Raw genomic sequence first — 25,374 nt, 5'->3', positions numbered from 1 at the left:
ACAGTATTAACTCTTTAGAAGGTGTTTGTAGTGATGACAGTATAACTCTTTAGAAGGTGTTTGTAGTGATGACAGTATAACTCTTTAGAAGGTGTTTGTAGTGATGACAGTATTAACTCTTTAGAAGGTGTTTGTAGTGATGACAGTATTAACTCTTTAGAAGGTGTTTGTAGTGATGACAGTATTAACTCTTTAGAAGGTGTTTGTAGTGATGACAGTAATAACTCTTTAGATGGTGTTTGTAGTGATGACAGTATTAGTGGGAAACAGCAGCAGTCTGCTCCACAAGGGTAATCAATAGATAAACATACTAAAAGACAAAGTGGGCTTTATCCTCAGACTTGATTGGTCAGTAGACAGCCTATCATGAGTTATTTCATCTTAATGTAGGGTTAGGTAATGAGGATACAGCTAGTGGAGAGAGCATGTTGAATGTCTCTAACTTTATAGGCCTACTTTATACTGTATACAGTGTTTCTTTTGGAAACAGTAATACTGTGTTTCCAAGACAATTTTCCCCTTGGGCACAATAAAGTTGATCTTATCTTCTGACATTAACTCCCCACCACTCCACTGTTGGACGTTAGAGAGCCTTTTGTGGCCTCACATCCCAATGGGGATAAACAGGATTAAGTCAGTCAGTCAGTAAGACTGTAACTCTACACCACACCACTCTCAGTGGTTACCCCTCTGTAGGTGCAGTTACAGACTGCCGAGGGTTAAGGTTAGGGTTAGGGGGTCACTAGTGTAACTCACCACCACTCCACTCTCAGTGGTCACCTCTCTGTAGGTGCAGTTACAGACTGCCGAGGGTTAAGGTTAGGGTTAAGGTTAGGATAGGGGGTCACTAGTGTAACTCACCACCACTCCACTCTCAGTGGTCACCTCTCTGTAGGTAAAGTTACAGACAGCCCAGGGTTAGGGTTAGGCTAAGGTTAAGGTTAGGGTTAGGGGGGTCACTAGTGTAACTCACCACCACTCCACTCTCAGTGGTCACCTCTCTGTAGGTAAAGTTACAGACGGCCCAGGCCAGGTAGTAGGTAGACATACGAGGGGTCCTGGAGAAGTGGTTGGTCACCCAGCCATCATCATCAGAGATAGAGGCCTCTACAGGCATGTTGGAGAGAGAGAGGTAGGAGGCATCGTGTCTCAGGCTGACCCGGAATGTGGCCTTGTAGATGGGCTCATCAAAACACGGAAAGGCCTTTCTGGCGTGGGTGGGGGAGAACTGTGTCACCGCCATGTACCTGGAGAGAGGGGGAGAGAGAGAGGGAGGGAAGAGAGGGAGAGGGAGAGAAGAAAGATAAAAGGGGTGGGAGAGGGAGAGAAGAGAGAGGGAGAGGGAGAGAGAGAGAGAGAGAGGGAGGGAAAGGGAGGGAGAGGGAGAGAAGAAAGATAGAAGGGGCGGGAGAGGGAGAGAAGGGAGAGGGGGAGGGATAGAGAAGAGAGAGGGGAGGAAGAGAGAAGAGAGAGAGGGAGGGGAAAGGGAGAGAGAAGAGACAGAGGGAGAGGTAGAGAGGAGGAGGGAGAGGAAGAGAAGAGGGAGATGGAGAGAGGGAGAGAGAGGGGGGAGAGAGAGGAGAGAGAAAACAGATTTAGAGAATGACAGTAAGACAGAGAGATGTAGAGGAGGAAAGGGAGAGAGAGATAGAAAGACAGAGAGAGGGAGATAGAGTGGGGGAGAGAGATAGAAAGACAGAGAGAGGGAGATAGAGAGGGGGAGAGAGATAGAAAGACAGAGAGAGGGAGATAGAGAGGGGGAGAGAGATAGAAAGACAGAGAGAGGGAGATAGAGAGGGGGAGAGAGATAGAAAGACAGAGAGAGGGAGATAGAGAGGGGAGAGAGATAGAAAGAAAGAGAGGGAGGGAGAGAGGGGCGGGAAGAGTGTGAGAAAGAGGGGAGGGGGAGGGGGAGGGAGAGGGGACGGGGGAGAGAGAGCAAAGAGTTAGTTTCCCATTAGATTAGGAGATAGAAGGAACCTAATGGCTGAGAGTTGTTCTATACTTAGAAAATAGTGATTTCACCTTGACTATTGCCTTCTTGTCACCCTGGAACACTGATGAACTCTGAGTTCACAATGAAACAGATAGGCCTCCTGGTTTGGTTTTACATTTCACTGAAATATCACTGAAAGTCATTGAAATGTTCCGGATTGACTGACCTTCATGTCTTAAAGTAATGATGGACTGACTGTTCCTGCCATAATATGGACCTGGTCTTTTACCAAATAGGGCTATCTTCTGTATGCCACCCTTACCTTGTCACGACACAACTGATTGGCTCAAACACATTAAGAAGAACATTTATTCTAAATATTAACTTTTAACAAGGTGCACCTGTTAATTGAAATGTATTTCTGGTGACTACTTCATGAAGCTGGTTGAGAGAATGTCAAGAGTGGGCAAATCTGTCAAGGCAAAGGGTGGCTACTGTTAGGATTGAACTGGCTATTTGTATGCATAACCTTTATAATATACTGGGGAAGCTATGCTACAATATTAAGTATATAAACTACGGATAAATCAACTGCTGAAGACAGGAAGTGCGTCACTAGGCTGGGACCTGCCTGCACGCCGACGATAGGAGGAGCAAGTTTAAACCACGCTCCTCCTCCCTCTGACAGGCCAGGATTGAGCGGGAACTATCTCTGTCAGAGTATAAAAGCGAGAACAATAGGATGTGTCGCTCTCTTCTCTGTTTGCCCTGCGAGGTAAAACAGCGAGACCGTATATATACACGAACCACCCATTTACCACACACGTGTTTGCATTAATTAAAGTACAAATAAATCAGAAGTTACTATGTGCTGACTATTTTGTTCTGATACCAGAAACGAACTGTCGCAACTTTAACACTACTTTGAAGAATCTAAAATATATTTTGACATGTTTAACCCTTTTTTGGATACTACATGATCCCATATGTGTTATTTCATAGTTGTGATGTCTTCACTATTATTCTACAATGTAGAAAATATTAAAAATGAAGAATGAGTAGGTGTGTCCAAACTTTTGACTGGTCCAGTATATATTACATCTATTTGATCAATAATAGCTGCTCCTTGCAGCTTCTGCTGTGGAGAAGGCTTGGCTTCACTTAAAAGAAGGCTTGGCTTCACTTAAAAGAAGGCTTGGCTTCACTTAAAAGAAGTCTTGGTTTCATTTGAAAGAAGTCTTGGTTTCATTTGAAAGAAGTCTTGGTTTCATTTGAAAGAAGTCTTGGTTTCATTTGAAAGAAGTCTTGGTTTCATTTGAAATAAGTCTTGGCTTCACTTAAAAGAAGTCTTGGTTTCATTTGAAAGAAGTCTTGGTTTCATTTGAAAAACGTCTTGGCTTCACTTGAAAGCCACCCCTCACAGTGCTACAGCTGAATTGGTGCCCACGTCAGCTCGTTATAGCAACTCAACGCTACAGAGACATGGTCACAGTAACAATCTGATAAATGACAGCCGGCCATCCGGTTTGTTAACTTCCTGTCCTGTAGTCTATTCCAAGACTCCGCGTAGTCACAGTTAGTGACTAAATTACATTCTAGAATAGTCAGAATCTTTTTAACAGTATGAGGTTCTAGTTGCAATTTTTACACTTGTTTCCCATTCCCAAACATTAGTTTAAAAATATATATATTTTCCTACTTTCCTGTTCCAAAATCCTCCTTGTAATTATCATTCCAGAGACAGAGCCATGTCTGAGAGAATAAAGTGCAGCATCAGGACTTCTGGGAAAAGGTCTGGGAGCCTCAGTTAGATTGGCGGTGGGGTGAGGAGAGTCTCTCCTCTCAGTTAGATTGGCAGTGGGGTGAGGAGAGTCTCTCCTCTCAGTTAGATTGGCAGTGGGGTGAGGAGAGTCTCTCCTCTCAGTTAGATTGGCAGTGGGGTGAGGAGAGTCTCTCCTCTCAGTTAGATTGGCGGTGGGGTGAGGAGAGTCTCTCCTCTCAGTTAGATTGGCGGTGGGGTGAGGAGAGTCTCTCCTCTCAGTTAGATTGGCAGTGGGGTGAGGAGAGTCTCTCCTCTCAGTTAGATTGGCAGTGGGGTGAGGAGAGGGTGGATTGTGTGTGTGTGTGTGTGTGTGTGTGTGTGTGTGTGTGTGTGTGTGTGTGTGTGTGTGTGTGTGTGTGTGTGTGTGTGTGTGTGTGTGTGTGTGTGTGTGTGTGTGTGTGTGTGTGTGTGTGTGTGTGGAAGTAGAAGTTAAGGAGGGGGCTCTGAGTTAACTAAGCCACAGTCATGATGCTAGTGATGTTATTGATGTCAGTGATGGAAGCAGTGATTTCCAACATCATCCAACACACTGTTTAATAACCAGACAGCTGGATTACAGAGTATCAAAGCATCTCAAACCACTGAGGAGAGGAGGAGGAGGAGGAAGGAGGGAGGGAGGAGGAGAACTGGCCTTTACCTCTACAGGGACCAGACCTCTTTTTCATCCCTCCATCCTCTCTTTCATCAGTCCATCCTCTGCTATGGACGTCAGTGATATAAAGGGAGGCCAGCGAGCATCTCTCTCCCAAAACCCTGAGTGCTGGTCTGCTTTCATCATAGAGCCTCTCTAATGTATTCCTGTGTGACTGAAGGCTCTGACTCAGCATGCATCCCATATGGCACCCTATTCCCTATATAGTGCACTACTTTAGACCAGAGCCCTATTCCCTATATAGTGCACTACTTTCGACCAGGCTGTTGTCTGTTTGTTTATACAATGCTGAGGTTTGGCTGACTCGCTGACTGGCTGACTAGCTGACTGGCTGACTGGCTGACTAAATGACTGGCTGACTAAATGACTGGTTGACTGGCTGACTGGTTGACTGGCTGACTGGCTGACTGGTTGACTGGTTGACTGGTTGACTGGCTGACTGGCTGACTAAATGGGTAAATGACTGGCTGACTGGTTGACTGGTTGACTGGCTGACTGGTTGACTGGCTGACTAAATGACTGGTTGACTGGTTGACTGGCTGACTGGTTGACTGGTTGACTGGTTGACTGGCTGACTAAATGGGTAAATGACTGGTTGACTGGCTGACTGGTTGACTGGCTGACTAAATGGGTAAATGACTGGTTGACTGGCTGACTAAATGGGTAAATGACTGGTTGACTGGCTGACTGGTTGACTGGCTGACTAAATGGGTAAATGACTGGTTGACTGGCTGACTGGTTTACTGGTTGACTGGTTGACTGGCTGACTGGTTGACTGGCTAACTGGTTGACTGGCTGACTAAATGACTGGTTGACTGGCTGACTGGTTGACTGGTTCACTGGTTTACTGGTTGACTGGTTGACTGGCTGACTAAATGGCTAAATGACTGGCTGACTGGCTGACTGGTTGACTGGTTTACTGGTTGAATGGTTGACTGGTTGACTGGCTGACTGAATGACTGGCTGACTGAATGACTGGCTGAACAGCCCTCTGCTTTGCCTTTAGGATTAACCTGGGTAGTCCAACCATAACACCGTAATCCACACAGTTTATTTGCCTAGTGGACGTGACAGCTAGGAAGAGGTTAAGAGAGGGGGAGAGAGGAGGGAGAGAGGGGGGAGAGAGGGGGGAGAGAGGAGGGAGAGAGGGTGGAGAGTGGGGGGAGAGTGGAGGGAGAGAGGGGGGAGAGAGGGAGGGGAGAGAGGGGGAGAGAGGTAGGGAGAGGGGGGGAGAGAGGGAGGAGAGAGGAAGGAGAGGGGGGAGAGAGGAGGGAGAGGAGGGGGAGAGAGGGGGGAGAGTGGAGGGAGAGAGGGGGGAGAGAGGAGGGAGAGAGGGGGAGAGAGGAGGGAGAGAGGGGGAGAGTGAAAAAGCAGAAATTCACTACTTTCATTCATCTGCTTAGTCTGCCCTCATATTTACAGTAGCCTCACATTGATGTGTTTTACAAAAAGAAAATCATGATAACCAAGGCAAAGACTATTTGACATTCATGAGTTTTATTAACAAAGGTCCACCGAGCAAAAGCGTTATAAAATGTCCTTCAGGGGCGTTTGTCCCTCCCACGGTGACATTTAAATGGCTATCAGAATCAGTAGGAGCCTGATGAACTGACAGGGAGGCTGATTGGAGATCTGGAGGTGAAGCAGGTTTAGCAGTGTTAACACTGAGGGATCCGTCCTTCATTACACACAAAGGCAGCGTTTAAACAGGCAGCCCAATTCTCATCTTTTTTTCCACTATTAGATCTTTTGACCAATCACATCTAATCTTTTCACATCAGACCTTTTTTTTCAGAGCTCAAAAGACCAATTAGTGAACAATAGATCAGAATTGGCTGCCTGTGTAAACGCTGCCTAACACACACATGCACACAGACACAGCCAGGCACACTCAAAGATACACACATTCACACACACACACACACACACGTACTCACACATTTTATTTAACCTTTATTTAACTTTATTTAACAAATAGGAACACAAAGCAAGGGATTGGTCTCCTGTCAGACAGTAAAGCCAGGCAGTTATTTGTTGGTCATAGAGGGGATGTTTATCAAGGGGATGGCCTCTTCATTGAAAAAGCTCTGGAGATAAATACTATGAATTAAAGGAATAGAGATGAGGAGACGCCAGACAAACGTTCAACTTAAAAGGATAAATAGCAGCATTTGGCCAGGGAAAATAACAGTATCATGTCCTCTCTATACTGTCTTATCTCTGATATAACAGTACTCTCCTCTATACTGTCTTATCTCTGATATAACAGTACTCTACTGTATACTGTCTTATCTCTAATATAACAGTATCATGTCCTCTCTATACTGTCTTATCTCTGATATAACAGTACTCTCCTCTATACTGTCTTATCTCTGATATAACAGTATCATGTCCTCTCTATACTGTCTTAACTCTGATATAACAGTACTCTACTCTATACTGTCTTATCTCTGGTATACCAGTACTCTACTCTATATTGTCTTAACTCTGGTATAACAGTACTCTCCTCTATACTGTCTTATCTCTGATATAACAGTACTCTACTCTATACTGTCTTAACTCTGGTATAACAGTACTCTCCTCTATACTGTCTTATCTCTGATATAACAGTATCATGTCCTCTCTATACTGTCTTATCTCTGATATAACAGTATCATGTCCTCTCTATACTGTCTTATCTCTGATATAACAGTATCATGTCCTCTCTATACTGTCTTAACTCTGGTATAACAGTACTCTCCTCTATACTGTCTTATCTCTGATATAACAGTACTCTACTCTATACTGTCTTAACTCTGATATAACAGTACTCTACTCTATACTGTCTTAACTCTGATATAACAGTACTCTACTCTATACTGTCTTATCTCTGATATAACAGTACTCTACTGTATACTGTCTTAACTCTGATATAACAGTACTTACTCTATACTACTGTCTTAACTCTGGTATAACAGTATCATGTCCTCTCTATACTGTCTTAACTCTGATATAACAGTACTCTACTCTATACTGTCTTAACTCTGGTATAACAGTACTCTACTGTATACTGTCTTATCTCTGATATAACAGTACTCTACTGTATACTGTCTTATCTCTGATATAACAGTACTCTACTCTATACCGTCTTAACTCTGATATAACAGTACTTACTCTATACTACTGTCTTAACTCTGATATAACAGTACTCTACTGTATACTGTCTTAACTCTGGTATAACAGTATCATGTCCTCTCTATACTGTCTTAACTCTGATATAACAGTACTCTCCTCTATACTGTCTTATCTCTGATATAACAGTACTCTCCTCTATACTGTTGTCATGACGTTGGCCTGTGGGTAAGGTTTATGACCCCCCCCCCCATAAATACCTTTCTCCCTTCCCCTCTCTTACTGACCCTACTGAAGGACTGCTGTCCTGTTAAATATAGAGAGTCTGGGAACATCAAACAAATGGGGAAAGGAACCATATTTTGGTAATAAAACCAGTTGGAAATATGCTTGATAACGTAATGAGTATGTATGTCAGTTCATTGTTATCTGAGACATTATGATTGATGACAGGACGACATAAACTGTACCTGAGAAAGTATACACCCTCTAATTATCAGAGTCACATGGAATTGTTATGCAATTGAAATGTTTGATATTGAAATTGTTTGTTAGGAGATTAAATGTAATTTTAGCTTCCAAATGAGAGAATTGGGATTTCATAAGGAAAGTGCCCTGCTCGATCAGTGGCCCAACCCTGTGAAGAGACAGGGGTTAATAACGATGAAACACCTCCTTCCCCCCTCTCCACTATATAAGCCTTTGACGAAAAGATAACCAGTAGTTCCAGTACGGGAGGTCTGCAGCCTCTACGTTAGAAGGACACACATATCAAGGACAGAACTAAGCCAACCTCGGCGTGAGCTATGGTATGAACTGGTATGAACTTTGAGCTTATTCACTACAGAAGTGATACTTCCTAGCCGTTGAGTTAGCCGCTGCTTTCGTGGGCTAGGAAAGGACGGACGACGGAACCAGTCTAACAACCAGACGAAGATACCACCACGTATCCAATTTACCACCATTGACATTCTTCCACTACAGGAAGATCTGTTGGCCAACCCGGCCAGCATCTACGACCAATCTACCGAAGCGCAGCTCAGAGTAAATATTTATTGCATTTTCCTTTTCCAAATGGGCGGTAATTTAGAATGCATAAGATAATGTATTTACGATAGCATAGCTGCTGTTTCTCTGTTCCTAAGTCTTCCCGCTCTTTCATTCAAGCCCAACCCCCTTTCCTTTGTGTAACCAGGTTCCGTCCACCGGGACGTTTTCTGTATGACATCATTGGTGTTCTGTGTATTTGTAATTCTGTGTGATTAGTTTAGGTATTTAGTAAATAAATAATTAAACCCAATTTTGTATTGCTGATTCAACTTGTTAGCCAGGGTTCGTGAAGATAACCAAGAATTTACAACTTTCATTATGAGACTGAAAATAAGATAAGGGTTAATATTGACTGCTATCGATGTAAAATATTACTAAGTATTTTAAGAGTTTATTCGGAAGATAACGGCTCTATAAACGTTCTTCCGTGGTGCCCCGACTTTCTAGTTAATTACATTTACATGATTAGCTTAATCAGGTAATATTAATTACAGAGAAATAATTTTATAAGTTAGCATGTCATATCACTTAATCCGGCATAGCCAAAGACACGACACTGTTTTAACTCTGGTATAACAGTACTCTACTCTATACCGTCTTATCTCTGGTATAACAGTACTCTCCTCTATACTGTCTTATCTCTGATATAACAGTACTCTCCTCTATACTGTCTTAACTCTGATATAACAGTACTCTACTGTATACTGTCTTAACTCTGGTATAACAGTACTCTCCTCTATACTGTCTTAACTCTGGTATAACAGTACTTACTCTATACTGTCTTATCTCTGATATAACAGTACTCTACTCTATACTGTCTTAACTCTGGTATAACAGTACTCTACTGTATACTGTCTTAACTCTGGTATAACAGTACTCTACTGTATACTGTCTTAACTCTGGTATAACAGTATCATGTCCTCTCTATACTGTCTTATCTCTGATATAACAGTACTCTCCTCTATACTGTTGTAACATTCGTCATATGGAGTGGACCAAAACGCAGCGGGTATATTTATCATCTTCTTTATTATTGAAAGAAAGACACTATAAACAAAATAAACAAACAAACGATGAAACAGTCCCATCAGGTACACAGACTAAACAGGAAATACCCACCCACAAACACAAGAGAAAACTAACCCACTTAAATATGGCTTCCAATTAGAGGCAACGACAACCAGCTGCCTCTATTGGAGGTCGTTCCAAAACCCCAACAAAGAAATAGAAAAACTAGATAACCACATAGAAATAGAAAACATAGAACATCAACCAAAAACCCCGAAACACACTAAACAAACACCCCCTGCCACGCCCTGACCAGACTACAATAACAAACACCCCCTGCCACGCCCTGACCAGACTACAATAACAAACAACCCCTTTTTACTGGTCAGGGCGTGACAACTGTCTTAACTCTGATATAACAGTACTCTCCTCTATACTGTCTTAACTCTGGTATAACAGTACTCTCCTCTATACTGTCTTAACTCTGATATAACAGTACTCTCCTCTATAATGTCTTAACTCTGGTATAAGGAACTCTCTTCTCATAACTCATGAATGTACAGAACAGATTATGATCCTACACAGACCCTTGGGACGAAGGCATACGGAATGGAGACACAGCATAAATGTTTTCCCTGACATAAACATGTCGCTGTTTCAACGACTAAGCTAATCTAGGTCTCACGCTGCCTGAACAATCATCTCAATATCAATTTAAAAAAGGCAATTAAGCTCCCTCTTCATTAGCCTTCCCTCCATTTCTCATTCCCTTGATCCCTCCATTCCCTCCATCCTATGATCACTCCTTCTCGCCTCCCTACATCCCTTGATCTCTCCATCTCTTTATCCCTCCATCATTTCATTTCTCCATCCCTCCATTTCTCCATTTCTCCATTCTATCAGTTGCCAGCCAACTTCCCACCGTCTTGGAGTGCTGCTCTGTGGCTGAAAACCAAAAGAGCCCCATGTCTCCAAGTTGTTCAAAGGAAAAGCAAAGTTTGTATCAGGTTTTGGATTTCACTCCCTATACCCTTAAAATCAGAGAAAAACCAGGCACAATACTCACAGGCAGCTGAGGGGTAGAGAGAGAGGTGGAGAGAGAGAGGTGGAGAGAGAGAGGTGGAGAGAGAGAGGTGGAGAGAGAGAGAGAGTGTGTGAGAGAGAGAGAGAGAGAGAGAGAGAGAGAGAGAGAGAGAGAGAGAGAGACAGAGAGAGAGAGAGACAGAGAGACAGAGAGACAGAGAGACAGAGAGACAGAGAGAGAGAGAGAGTGTGTGTGAGAGAGAGAGAGAGAGAGAGACAGAGAGACAGAGAGAGTGGTTGTCAGAGGCTGAAAGGCCCAGCAGGCTACTCTTATTGTAGAGATGAAAGGAGAGCAGAGGTGAGGCAGCGGATCGAAGGAGGTATTAGTACAGTGGTGAAGGGCGTTAAGTGTGTTTGGGATGATGGGGAACCCGTGGGAAAACGACAGAACCTGACTGGACCATCTCCAGCTTCGCTAGGCTGTCTGGGAAACGCCTGCACGCTGCGGAGAAAACACTATTTTCTCCTACGGTAAAGAAAGACTTCTGGATCACTAGACAAGACAGTCGGGTGAAGTAGAGTATCAGTGGGAATGAACAGGGATGGGAACTGACCACATACAGCACTTTGAGTTCACCTAGCCTGATCCCAGATCTGTTTGTGCTCTCGCCAACTCCATCGATTGTTAAGCTAAACACGGCATGACAGGGAGCTGTGACAGGGAGCTGTGACAGGGAGCTGTGACAGGGAGCTGTGACAGAGAGTTGTGACAGGGAGCTGTGACAGAGAGTTGTGACAGGGAGCTGTGACAGGGAGCTGTGACAGGGAGTTGTGACAGGGAGCTGTGACAGGGAGTTATGACAGGGAGCATGGAGTTGTGACAGGGAGTTGTGACCGTGGAGTTGTGACAGGGAGCTGTGACAGAGAGTTGTGACAGGGAGCTGTGACAGGGAGCTGTGACAGGGAGTTGTGACAGGGAGCTGTGACAGGGAGCTGTGACAGGGAGCTGTGACAGGGAGCTGTGACAGGGAGTTGTGACAGGGAGTTGTGACAGGGAGTTGTGACAGGGAGCTGTGACAGGGAGTTGTGACAGGGAGTTGTGACAGGGAGTTGTGACAGGGAGCTGTGACAGGGAGTTGTGACAGGGAGCTGTGACAGAGAGTTGTGACAGGGAGTTGTGACAGGGAGCTGTGACAGGGAGCAGGGAGTTGTGACAGGGAGTTGTGACAGGGAGTTGTGACAGGGAGCTGTGACAGGGAGCTGTGACAGAGAGTTGTGACAGGGAGCTGTGACAGGGAGTTGTGACAGGGAGCTGTAACAGGGAGCTGTGACAGGGAGCTGTGACAGGGAGCTGTGACAGAGAGTTGTGACAGGGAGCTGTGACAGAGAGTTGTGACAGGGAGCTGTGACAGGGAGCTGTGACAGGGAGTTGTGACAGGGAGCTGTGACAGGGAGCTGTGACAGGGAGCTGTGACAGGGAGCTGTGACAGCGAGTTATGACAGGGAGCATGGAGTTGTGACAGGGAGTTGTGACCGTGGAGTTGTGACAGGGAGCTGTGACAGAGAGTTGTGACAGGGAGCTGTGACAGGGAGCTGTGACAGGGAGTTGTGACAGGGAGCTGTGACAGGGAGTTGTGACAGGGAGTTGTGACAGGGAGCTGTGACAGGGAGTTGTGACAGGGAGCTGTGACAGGGAGTTGTGACAGGGAGCTGTGACAGGGAGTTGTGACAGGGAGTTGTGACAGGGAGCTGTGACAGGGAGCAGGGAGTTGTGACAGGGAGTTGTGACAGGGAGTTGTGACAGGGAGCTGTGACAGAGAGTTGTGACAGGGAGTTGTGACAGGGAGCTGTGACAGGGAACTGTGACAGGGAGCTGTGACAGGGAGTTGTGACAGGGAGCAGGGAGTTGTGACAGAGAGTTGTGACAGGGAGCTGTGACAGGGAGTTGTGACAGGAAGTTGTGACAGGGAGTTGTGACAGGGAGCTGTGACAGGGAGCTGTGACAGAGAGTTGTGACAGAGAGTTGTGACAGGGAGCTGTGACAGAGAGTTGTGACAGGGAGTTGTGACAGGGAGTTGTGACAGAGAGTTGTGACAGGGAGTTGTGACAGGGAGTTGGGACAGAGAGTTGTGACAGGGAGCTGTGACAGGGAGTTGTGACAGGGAGTTGTGACAGGGAGCTGTGACAGGGAGCTGTGACAGGGAGCTGTGACAGGGAGCTGTGACAAGGAGCTGTGACAAGGAGTTGTGACAGGGAGCAGGGAGTTGTGACAGGGAGCAGGGAGTTGTGACAGGGAGTTGTGACAGGGAGCTGTGACAGGGAGTTGTGACAGGGAGCAGGGAGTTGTGACAGGGAGCTGTGACAGGGAGCTGTGACAGGGAGTTGTGACAGGGAGTTGTGACAGGGAGCAGGGAGTTGTGACAGGGAGTTGTGACAGGGAGTTGTGACAGGGAGTTGTGACAGGGAGTTGGCATGATAACACAAACAGACTGGCACTCAGGCTAATGTCCCCCTCCCTTATACTATAAAACGCTTTGAGCATCGATCTGGAATGTAAAAGCTCTATATAAAATCAATCAATATTTATCCAATATTACAATGGCTGTTATGCAAACTATTTGTTACAGTACTAAAACCTAATGTCCTGTCCTGTACCTCTGTTCTGAAACACGTTCTCTGACTGGCTCCCAGATGGCACCCTATTCCCTATAAAGTACTGCACTACTGTATAGGGCTCTGGTCAAAAGTAGTGCACTATATAGGGAATAGGGCTCTGGTCTAAAGTCGTGCACAATATAGGGAATAGGGGTCTGGTCTAAAGTAGTGCACTATATAGGGAATAGGGCTCTGGTCTAAAGTAGTGCACTATATAGGGAATAGGGCTCTGGTCAAAAGTAGTGCACTATATAGGGAATAGGGGTCTGGTCTAAAGTAGTGCACTATATAGGGAATAGGGCTCTGGTCTAAAGTAGTGCACTATATAGGGAATAGGGCTCTGGTCAAAAGTAGTGCACTATATAGGGAATAGGGATCTGGTCTAAAGTAGTACACTATATAGGGAATAGGGATCTGGTCTAAAGTAGTGCACTATATAGGGAATAGGGATCTGGTCTAAAGTAGTGCACTATATAGGGAATAGGGCTCTGGTCAACAGTAGTGTACTACATAGGGAATAGGGCTCTGGTCTAAAGTAGTGCACTATATAGGGAATAGGGCTCTGGTCTAAAGTAGTGCACTATATAGGGAATAGGGCTCTGGTCTACAGTAGTGCACTATATAGGGAATAGGGTTCCATTTGCAACGAAACCTCTGTTTGTCGTCACGGTCGATCCAATCATGTGTAATTAGCATTGATTTCCAAATGACTGAAGTCATGTCCTTTAATGATCCCCAGCCAGCTGCCCGGTGCAGCGCTCGGCTGAACGTACAGTACAAGTCACCAAGTCCCTTATTTACCAGGCTGGATGTTAGGCGTGTGGCTGTGGGACCAACCTGCTGCTGCCCGGTGCAGCGCTCGGCTGAACATACGATACAAGTCACCAAGTCCCTTATTTACCAGGCTGGATGTTAGGCGTGTGGCTGTGGGACCGACCTGCTGCTGCCCGGTGCAGCGCTCGGCTGAACGTACGATACAAGTCACCAAGTCCCTTATTTACCAGGCTGGATGTTAGGCGTGTGGCTGTGGGACCGACCTGCTGCTGCCCGGTGCAGCGCTCGGCTGAACGTACGATACAAGTCACCAAGTCCCTTATTTACCAGGCTGGATGTTAGGCGTGTGGCTGTGGGACCGACCTGCTGCTGCCCGGTGCAGCGCTCGGCTGTACGTACGATACAAGTCACCAAGTCCCTTATTTACCAGGCTGGATGTTAGGCGTGTGGCTGTGGGACCGACCTGCTGCTGGGAGCCGTTGTTCAATATGCACAGTTCAGATGATGGTAACCTGACATGACACTGACGATCAGTGGGATTCACCCTATTACTAGAAATAGTGACCCTATGGAACCTGGTCAAAAGAAGTGCACTATAAAGGAAATAGGATGCCCTTTGAGATGCAGACTTTGTTATTTTGAAGTGTCACAGAACAGAAGTTGGTGGTTTAAGTCATCAGATACAAGTCAGTTAAAGTTAATACACACACACACACACACACACACACACACTCCCCCTTCCCCTGCTCATGGTCAATGACACAAACACACACACTCCAACTTCCACTGCTCATGGTAAACGACACACACACACACACACACTCCCTCTTCCACTGCTCATGGCCAATGACACACACACACTCCCTCTTCCCCTGCTCATGGTCAATGACACACACACACACTCCCCCTTCCACTGCTCATGGTAAACGACACACACACACACAAACTCCAACTTCCCCTGCTCATGGTAAACGACACACACACACACACACAAACTCCCTCTTCCACTGCTCATGGTCAATGACACACACACACACACTCCCTCTTCCCCTGCTCATGGTCAATGACACACACACACACACACTCCCTCTTCCCCTGCTCATGGTCAATGACACACACACACACACACTCCCTCTTCCACTGCTCATGGTCAATGACACACACACACACACACTCCAACTTCCACTGCTCATGGTAAACGACACACACACACACACACTCCCTCTTCCCCGCTCATGGTCAATGCATGAGGCAGTATCTACAGTACATGGACAGACTGACACACCCATTGGCCTATTGACTGACTGCGGTCCAGTCAATGTTGTGTGTGTGTGTGTGTGTGTGTGTGTGTGTGTGTGTGTGTGTGTGTGTGTGTGTGTGTGTGTGTGTGTGTGTGTGTGTGTGTGGTCCTGACCTTCTAACTGACTGACCAATGGAACGTCATGCTGCACGGGGCTTATAGAATCACTGACTGACCAATGGAACAAGGTCTTGCCTCATGGGGCTTATAGAATCACTGACTGACCAATGGAACAAGGTCTTGCCTCATGGGGCTTATAGAATCACTGACTGACCAATGGAAAAGGTCTTGCCTCATGGGGCTTATAGAATCACTGACTGACCAATGGAACAAGGTCTTGCCTCGTGGGGCTTATAGAATCACTGACTGACCAATGGAACAAGGTCTTGCCTCGTGGGGCTTATAGAATCACTGACTGACCAATGGAACAAGGTCTTGCCTCGTGGGGCTTATAGAATCACTGACTGACCAATGGAACAAGGTCTTGCCTCGTGGGGCTTATAGAATCACTGACTGACCAATGGAACAAGGTCTTGCCTCGTGGGGCTTATAGAATCACTGACTGACCAATGGAACAAGGTCTTGCCTCATGGGGCTTATAGAATCACTGACTGACCAATGGAACGAGGTCTTGCCTCATGGGGCTTATAGAATCACTGACTGACCAATGGAACGAGGTCTTGCCTCATGGGGCTTATAGAATCACTGACTGACCAATGGAACGAGGTCTTGCCTCATGGGGCTTATAGAATCACTGACTGACCAATGGAACAAGGTCTTGCCTCATGGGGCTTATAGAATCACTGACTGACCAATGCAACGAGGTCTTGCCTCATGGGGCTTATAGAATCACTGACTGACCAATGGAACGAGGTCTTGCCTCATGGGGCTTATAGAATCACTGACTGACCAATGGAACGAGGTCTTGCCTCATGGGGCTTATAGAATCACTGACTGACCAATGGAACAAGGTCTTGCCTCATGGGGCTTATAGAATCACTGACTGACCAATGGAACGAGGTCTTGCCTCATGGGGCTTATAGAATCACTGACTGACCAATGGAACGAGGTCTTGCCTCATGGGGCTTATAGAATCACTGACTGACCAATGGAACGAGGTCTTGCCTCATGGGGCTTATAGAATCACTGACTGACCAATGGAACGAGGTCTTGCCTCATGGGGCTTATAGAATCACTGACTGACCAATGGAACGAGGTCTTGCCTCATGGGGCTTATAGAATCACTGACTGACCAATGGAACGAGGTCTTGCCTCGTGGGGCTTATAGAATCACTGACTGACCAATTGAACGAGGTCTTGCCTCGTGGGGCTTATAGAATCACTGACTGACCAATGGAACGAGGTCTTGCCTCGTGGGGCTTATAGAATCACTGACTGACCAATGGAACGAGGTCTTGCCTCGTGGGGCTTATAGAATCACTGACTGACCAATGGAACGAGGTCTTGCCTCATGGGGCTTATAGAATCACTGACTGACCAATGGAACGAGGTCTTGCCTCGTGGGGCTTATAGAATCACTGACTGACCAATGGAACAAGGTCTTGCTTCGTGGGGCTTATAGAATCACTGACTGACCAATGGAACAAGGTCTTGCCTCGTGGGGCTTATAGAATCACTGACTGACCAATGGAACAAGGTCTTGCCTCATGGGGCTTATAGAATCACTGACTGACCAATGGAACAAGGTCTTGCCTCATGGGGCTTATAGAATCACTGACTGACCAATGGAACAAGGTCTTGCCTCATGGGGCTTATAGAATCACTGACTGACCAATGGAACAAGGTCTTGCCTCACGGGGCTTATAGAATCACTGACTGACCAATGGAACAAGGTCTTGCCTCACGGGGCTTATAGAATCACTGACTGACCAATGGAACAAGGTCTTGCCTCATGGGGCTTATAGAATCACTGACTGACCAATGGAACAAGGTCTTGCCTCATGGGGCTTATAGAATCACTGACTGACCAATGGAACAAGGTCTTGCCTCATGGGGCTTATAGAATCACTGACTGACCAATGGAACAAGGTTATGGTACCTTGGTTGATTGAGGCCTGCAGATACGGTGCTGTATGGAGTGAGGGCTGAGGAGGACGTGGCCATAGTACTACAGTAAACCATGATGCATTATGATTCCAATAAAACAGACTGCAACGTTGTCACGGTTTGTGTTGAACCACTGAATGTGAATATTGGACAGAGGCTCCCAGAAGGGCTTACTGCTGAGAGAGCTTAACTGACTATTTATTCTAGATTTTATTCTGTAATGACTGCCAATGCCAATATGTTACTCCACGCAAACTAACACTGTAGCTAAAGATCAAAGTTTGATCTATAGCTGCAGTGTTAGTTTGCATGGAGTAACATATTGGAATTGGCAGTCATTACAGAATAAAATATAGAATAAATAGTCATCAAACAGACTCATTCACTAAGGCACTTTTTTGTAAATATCAATTTAGGAAACATGTTGGTAGAACTCAACAGAAGTATGAGTAGATCGACTGAATTCTACTTGCGTGATCGGGCATGTAAGGCCAAGGGGGTACAGTATAAATAGTAACACATGTAAATATCTATTTGTCAGTGTTTATCTTTAAATAGTTTCCTTTTTTTCCCCGTTTAGTTAACTCCATTGGTCCCCGGTCTACCACAGTGAAAAAGCAGAAATTCACTACTTTCATTCATCTGCTTAGTCTGCCCTCATATTTACAGTAGCCTCACATTGATGTGTTTTACAAAAAGAAAATCATGATAACCAAGGCAAAGACTATTTGACAAACAGTTGCATTCATGTGTTTTATTGACAAAGGTCCACCGAGCAAAAACGTTATAAAATGTAATTTATAAGAATGCTGTAAGTACAGAAATTGTTTGCTCAGTGGGAAATGAATATCCAACTAGTCAGTGGAAACTGTATGGAGTTTGTGACAGAAACTACATGAGCTTATTACAGTATTATAGACACTATGTCCTGGGATTTACTATGGTTTATGTAGAAGAACCCCTTATAGTATTATAGACACTATGTCCTGGGATTTACTCTGGTCTTCTATGTAGAAAAACCCCTTGCAGTGTTATAGACACTATGTCCTGGGATTTACTATGGTCTTCTATGTAGAAGGACCCCATACAGTATTATAGACACTATGTCCTGGGATTTACTATGGTCTTCTATGTAGAAGAAACCCTTACAGTATTATAGACACTATGTCCTGGGATTTACTATGGTCTTCTATGTAGAAGAAACCCTTACAGTATTATAGACACTATGTCCTGGGATTTACTCTGGTCTTCTATGTAGAAAAACCCCTTGCAGTGTTATAGACACTATGTCCTGGGATTTACTATGATCTTCTATGTAGAAAAACCCCTTACAGTATTATAGACACTATGTCCTGGGATTTACTATGATCTATGTAGAATAACCCCTTACAGTATTATAGACACTATGTCCTGGGATTTACTATGGTCTTCTATGTAGAAGAAACCCTTATAGTATTATAGACACTATGTCCTGGGATTTACTATGGTCTATGTAGAATAACCCCTTACAGTATTATAGACACTATGTCCTGGGATTTACTATGGTCTATGTAGAATAACCCCTTACAGTATTATAGACACTATGACCTGGGATTTACTATGGTCTTCTATGTAGAAAAACCCTTACAGTATTATAGACACTATGTCCTGGGATTTACTATGGTCTTCTATGTAGAATAACCCCTTACAGTATTATAGACACTATGTCCTGGGATTTACTATGGTCTTCTATGTAGAAAAACCCTTATAGTATTATAGACACTATGTCCTGGGATTTACTATGATCTATGTAGAAGAATCCCTTACAGTATTATAGACACTATGTCCTGGGATTTACTATGGTCTATGTAGAATAACCCCTTACAGTATTATAGACACTATGACCTGGGATTTACTATGGTCTTCTATGTAGAAAAACCCCTTACAGTATTATAGACACTATGTCCTGGGATTTACTATGATCTATGTAGAAGAACCCCATACAGTATTATAGACACTATGTCCTGGGATTTGCTCTGATCTTCTATGTAGAAGAACCCCTTACAGTATTATAGACACTATGTCCTGGGATTTGCTCTGATCTTCTATGTAGAAGAACCCCATACCTTCTGACGACTATTGTGTGGCTTGTGAGCGTCATCACAGAGCAAAACAGGTGCGTGTTAGTGAGAGGCTTTTCCTAGATGGGTCATAACAGATTGTTTTCAAACCGTTTGGAATTTACAAACGTTTTTTTGTGAGAACCGTTTTCGGGATCTCACAAACACCGTTTCCCTGTCTCACAAACACCGTGTCTCACAAACACCGTGTCTCACAAACACCGTTTCCCTGTCTCACAAACACCGTGTCTCACAAACACCGTGTCTCACAAACACCGTTTCCCTGTCTCACAAACACCCCTGTAGAATGTTCATATCTTTGTAGGATGTATAGTTTTGAAACCAAAATGTACTTTATGAGGGTATTATACAATGTTATGCTTCATTTAGAAAATGCCACCAGAGGGTGTCAGAGTTGAACAGGCTAGCGCAGTCCCTCATTAACCACACATACTAATGGTTGGTTATCAGCGGATACAGAACAACATGTTTTAAAGGGGCTAGAAGCCCAAAACCGGCGCGTATTGCTGTGGGACTCAAGAGTTCAACTGACAGCATCACACTGCTTTCAAGTAGGCACTTCGGTTGAGAGCCAGACATGACAGCATAAAACGTGTTTAAAAGCAAAGGCTACTTTGTAATATAATGTCTAATCCGTTTCATTTTTGGGGGGAGGGGAAACACATAAGGTTAGTGGATTGTACAGGCTACAAACACAATGCTAACTCACACGGCATCATGCCATGGGGTGTGGATGCATAGAGTAACTGTAATGTAAATGATTACCTTCTCTCTCCCTGCAGCATGTAAGAGCTGCGGAAAAATCCCAGGAGTTCACTTTCTATTTCAGCGTCGAAAGTAATGTTTACTTTATACGTCCTCATGGGCTTCAGTTCCCTGTGCAAAGCGATCACATAAACCTGGTTGCCTGGGTAATGGAATTGGCGGTGGATTCTCATGACACCGGGTTTTTTATTATCCGAGTAAACCGCCACTTTCTCCACCTCGAGGCGGTCCATGTGAAGCACTATAAATTTGGTAGAGTTCACACACTCGAATTCAATGTTCACTTCCCCGGAGAATGTAAAGTTATCCATGTTCACTGAGAGACGCAGGTCGTAGTGCCGGGGCCGGAGAGATGTGGGTAACCGGAGGTGTCTCCACGGCTGGGCTTCTTCATCTTTGTGGTTCCCGTTTCCATCCCGTGACCCGTTGAACTTGGCGTTAGAGCCATTGCCCCCTCGTGAGCTGCTCTCCCCGGCGCACTCCTCGAACCGGACGCTGAGGAGAACCGCGATGGCCGTGACGACGATGAGAGTGAGGATGGAGATGGCGAACCCCAGGACCAGTTTCTTGTGGACGGTGATGCTTCGCTCCGTGGTCCGGGGCCGAACCACCATGCTATCGGCCCATTGGTCCGACAGGCCTCTGCCGTTCCTCATGTTGTTATCCTCTATCCCCATCGGAGTGAATGATAAGCCCTTGTTGCCAAGCTTATCCTCCAAAGACATACTCTGCCGAATCAGAATATGAGAGTTGGTTGGGGTCCGGGCGCAAAAGGGAAACGAAATCCCGATAACAGAGTGTCATCAGTCAGGTCTAATAGCTGCCACTTAGAATAGTCATAAATGTGTCGCGGAGATGAGCACGGCTGATGCCCTGTTGAAGTGCCCGGCGGTAGCAATGAGACGCGGAATCATAAAAGTGCCCAAAATCAACTTTCCTGGTCGATTGAAATCACGGTATAAATGACAAGCACGAGCATTGGAGTTTAATTTGCTATCCTCATTGTTATCTATCTGCCTTCACGGCCTCCGTCTCCGCGCACACAAAGTGTTGCACAGAACACAATCCATCGCGGGGACTGATGCTGCCGCTGCTGCTGGTGCTGATGATGCGGTAACTGATGGTCCTCACCCTCCGAGCTGTGTGCTCATATTCAGAGCTGCTCCCACATCTACAATATAAAGGACTCTCTCTCTCTCTCGCTCCGTCGCTCGCTCTCTCTCTGTCTCTCTCTGTCTCTGTCTCTCGCTCTCTCGCTCTCTCTCTGTCTCTCACTCGGTCGCTCGCTCTCTCTCTCTCTCTCTCTCTCTCTGTCTCTCTCTCTCGCTCTCTCTCTGTCTCTCTCTCACTCGGTCGCTCGCTCTCTCTCGCTCTCTCTCTGTCTCTCTCTCTCTCTCGCTCTCTCTCTCTCTCTCTCTCTCTCTCTCTCTCTCTCTCTCACTCTCATTCAACGCCGTAGGAATCTCAGCCTACTTCTTCTTGTAAGAAGGAACTCACGACGGATTTCAACCAGTTAGGAGAAGAAAACAATTACCAACGACAGAGAGCGAATGAGTTTCCCAGCCCCTCTTGCTTTGCCAGAGAACAAATAGACCTAGATCATTGCGAAATGCGCAGCAGGACAGAGTAGGAGAGCTCTCCCTCCCTCCGTGCAGAATAGCGGGCTCATCTCCTCGCTCGGTGAGATACTGTAGGATGGATAGAAACAACGCCTCGTCAGGAAATGATATAGGTCTATGTGGGAAAAGACTTCAACTGTAGTCAAGTGCTGAAACCGTCAAGTGACGGCGGGCTAGGCCGGCTATACATAGCGGTTGTGCAGCAGCCTTCCCTAGAACAGAATATTGAACCCCGTCGGGCTGCCTGCCACCTATTCACAGCCACCTAAATAGGCTACATCATGACATTCATGCTGAGCGTGATAATGACGTTAGTAGCCTGTTTTAACACCAGTATCAATAATACCATATAGCCTATCTGCACATTTACGCACGGACATTACGCACGGATAGAGGGGTCATTTGACACGAGCATAAATCTAAATGATGTGATACATTGTAAAATATATATATATATAATCTCAGAAACACTTTATTACAGTGGCTTCAGTGACTCCAGAGGAGTGATGTCTATGGCTGTAGTCTCCTGTACAGTCATTTCATGTTCGCCATCTTGTGGACCTGGAACAAAGCGCAGCCTAATTGTTGGTAATTTCCCAGTATGCACACTGACGGTGTTATTATTCCTATTTCCGTAAACACTTTTCTCAAACCAGCTCAACTTTTAGTCACATTTGAGTCTGTAGAAGATACCCCACGCTGTGTTTTCTCATTGGTCTGGAGGCCTGTAATAGAACATGTATAATGTGAATTCTCTATTCAGCCCCAAGTAACAATTATTTGGTTCAGAGTTAGCAGCGGTGGGTCTTCCTGTTGAATCTCCAAGTAGGAACTTTTCTCTAAAATCTGAAATAATCCATCTGATTACTGAACAAACACAGAGATGTGGACAGTAACAACCAATATCTGTTTATATCCACACTGTGCATTGGCAGCACAAACTGCAAACATGCCATACATACACTATCCCTGGAAAAGGTCATTAACAGTGACTAATGGTGTTTTACCAATGTGCATCCCAAATGGCACCCCTTTTGCTATATAGTGCACTACTTCAGACCAGGGTCCATAGGGTCCACTGTATATGGAATAGGGTGCTGTTTGGGACACAAGCCATATCAGCAGCTCGCCGCCTCTCCCTCAGTAACAGTTTAACTGGAGTGAGACAGACCGAGGTGAAACAGTCACCACATCTGTAATCGACATGGAGAACGAGGAATTCTCACAGCACAGAATAATCAATACAAGACCTTAACGACACCACCAGCAGCCAGACCCAGCAGCCAGACCCAGCAGCCAGACCCAGCAGCCAGCCAGACCCAGCAGCCAGACCCAGCAGCCAGCCAGACCCAGCAGCCAGACCCAGCAGCCAGCCAGACCCAGCAGCCAGACCCAGCAGCCAGACCCAGCAGCCAGCCAGACCCAGCAGCCAGACCCAGCAGCCAGACCCAGCAGCCAGACCCAGCAGCCAGACCCAGCAGCCAGACCCAGCAGCCAGACCCAGCAGCCAGACCCAGCAGCCATTTAGCTGTGTATGGGGAATGGCTCACTATTCATATTTACACTAACTCTCCAGTGTTTTCACATCTCTATGAAATATGACCTAGAATTAATTATAATATGATGAAATAGTTTTCCTTGCTAAAAAAAAAGGTAATTAATTATGTTAAAAAGCTGCTTTTTCTGTGTTGGAATGTTGTGGGCGTACCCCAACAACAGAATGGTTTGGGCATATACCGGTCATACAAAACTATTAACGCGAGTAGATCGCTGATTGGTCAGTTCATTCTCCTCAGGAGGATGACATCATCCTCTATGAGGAAATAGCAAGCATTTTTTAAATAGTCTGTTTAAGCTGAATCAACAACATTATTTGGGTATGAGTTAACAGAATATGACATTTTAAAAGTTAGATTTTCAGTGGACAGTTACATTAATGCAGAAGACATTGTGACATGGTCTGCATGGAGACAGCAGTCTGGTCTGTGTTGGTCTGTGACATGGTCTGCAGTAAGACAGGAATCAGTCTGTGGTGGTCTGTGGCATGGTCTGCATGGAGACAGCAGTCTGGTCTGTGGTGGTCTGTGACATGGTCTGCATGGAGACAGTAGTCTGGTCTGTGGTGGTCTGTGACATGGTCTGCATGGAGACAGTAGTCTGGTCTGTGGTGGTCTGTGACATGGTCTGTATGGAGACAGCAGTCTGGTCTGTGGTGGTCTGTGACATGGTCTGTATGGAGACAGTAGTCTGGTCTGTGGTGGTCTGTGACATGGTCTGTATGGAGACAGCAGTCTGGTATGTGGTGGTCTGTGACATGGTCTGCATGGAGACAGCAGTCTGGTCTGTGGTGGTCTGTGACATGGTCTGTATGGAGACAGTAGTCTGGTCTGTGGTGGTCTGTGACATGGTCTGCATGGAGACAGCAGTCTGGTCTGTGGTGGTCTGTGACATGGTCTGTATGGAGACAGTAGTCTGGTCTGTGGTGGTCTGTGACATGGTCTGCATGGAGACAGCAGTCTGGTCTGTGGTGGTCTGTGACATGGTCTGTATGGAGACAGTAGTCTGGTCTGTGGTGGTCTGTGACATGGTCTGCATGGAGACAGCAGTCTGGTCTGTGGTGGTCTGTGGCATGGTCTGTATGGAGACAGTAGTCTGGGCTGTGGTGGTCTGTGACATGGTCTGCAGTAAGACAGGAATCAGTCTGTGGTGGTCTGTGGCATGGTCTGCATGGAGACAGCAGTCTGGTCTGTGGTGGTCTGTGACATGGTCTGCATGGAGACAGTAGTCTGGTCTGTGGTGGTCTGTGACATGGTCTGCATGGAGACAGTAGTCTGGTCTGTGGTGGTCTGTGACATGGTCTGTATGGAGACAGCAGTCTGGTCTGTGGTGGTCTGTGACATGGTCTGTATGGAGACAGTAGTCTGGTCTGTGGTGGTCTGTGACATGGTCTGTATGGAGACAGCAGTCTGGTATGTGGTGGTCTGTGACATGGTCTGCATGGAGACAGCAGTCTGGTCTGTGGTGGTCTGTGACATGGTCTGTATGGAGACAGTAGTCTGGTCTGTGGTGGTCTGTGACATGGTCTGCATGGAGACAGCAGTCTGGTCTGTGGTGGTCTGTGACATGGTCTGCATGGAGACAGTAGTCTGGTCTGTGGTGGTCTGTGACATGGTCTGCATGGAGACAGCAGTCTGGTCTGTGGTGGTCTGTGACATGGTCTGCATGGAGACAGTAGTCTGGTCTGTGGTGGTCTGTGACATGGTCTGCATGGAGACAGCAGTCTGGTCTGTGGTGGTCTGTGACATGGTCTGCATGGAGACAGCAGTCTGGTCTGTGGTGGTCTGTGGCATGGTCTGTATGGAGACAGTAGTCTGGGCTGTGGTGGTCTGTGACATGGTCTGCAGTAAGACAGGAATCAGTCTGTGGTGGTCTGTGGCATGGTTCAGTGGTATCAGTGTGTTGTAGTGGTTCA

The 25,374-nt window shown here is 45.9% G+C and overlaps 1 protein-coding gene across 2 annotated transcripts in view; it reads right to left on the bottom strand.

The window, feature by feature from the left end:
• The window catches only part of LOC115189734 (thyrotropin-releasing hormone-degrading ectoenzyme), a 350,721-nt gene extending 329,240 nt beyond the window's left edge, over nucleotides 1-21,481 (bottom strand). For both annotated transcript variants that reach the window (XM_029748274.1, XM_029748275.1), the window contains exons 1-2: nucleotides 20,284-21,481; nucleotides 974-1,247 (exon numbers count right to left, since the gene is read on the bottom strand). In XM_029748274.1, coding sequence (XP_029604134.1) covers nucleotides 974-1,247; nucleotides 20,284-21,008 — 999 coding nt within the window. In that variant the 5' untranslated portion in view covers nucleotides 21,009-21,481. The remainder of the gene's footprint in view (nucleotides 1-973; nucleotides 1,248-20,283) is intronic.
• Between the last annotated feature and the right edge of the window lie 3,893 nt (nucleotides 21,482-25,374).

The sequence above is a fragment of the Salmo trutta genome, unplaced genomic scaffold (assembly GCF_901001165.1).
Source record: "Salmo trutta unplaced genomic scaffold, fSalTru1.1, whole genome shotgun sequence".
NCBI classification, from domain to species: domain Eukaryota; kingdom Metazoa; phylum Chordata; class Actinopteri; order Salmoniformes; family Salmonidae; genus Salmo; species Salmo trutta.
The sequence above is the reverse complement of the archived record's forward strand: the minus strand, read 5'-3'. Positions and strand labels throughout refer to the sequence as shown.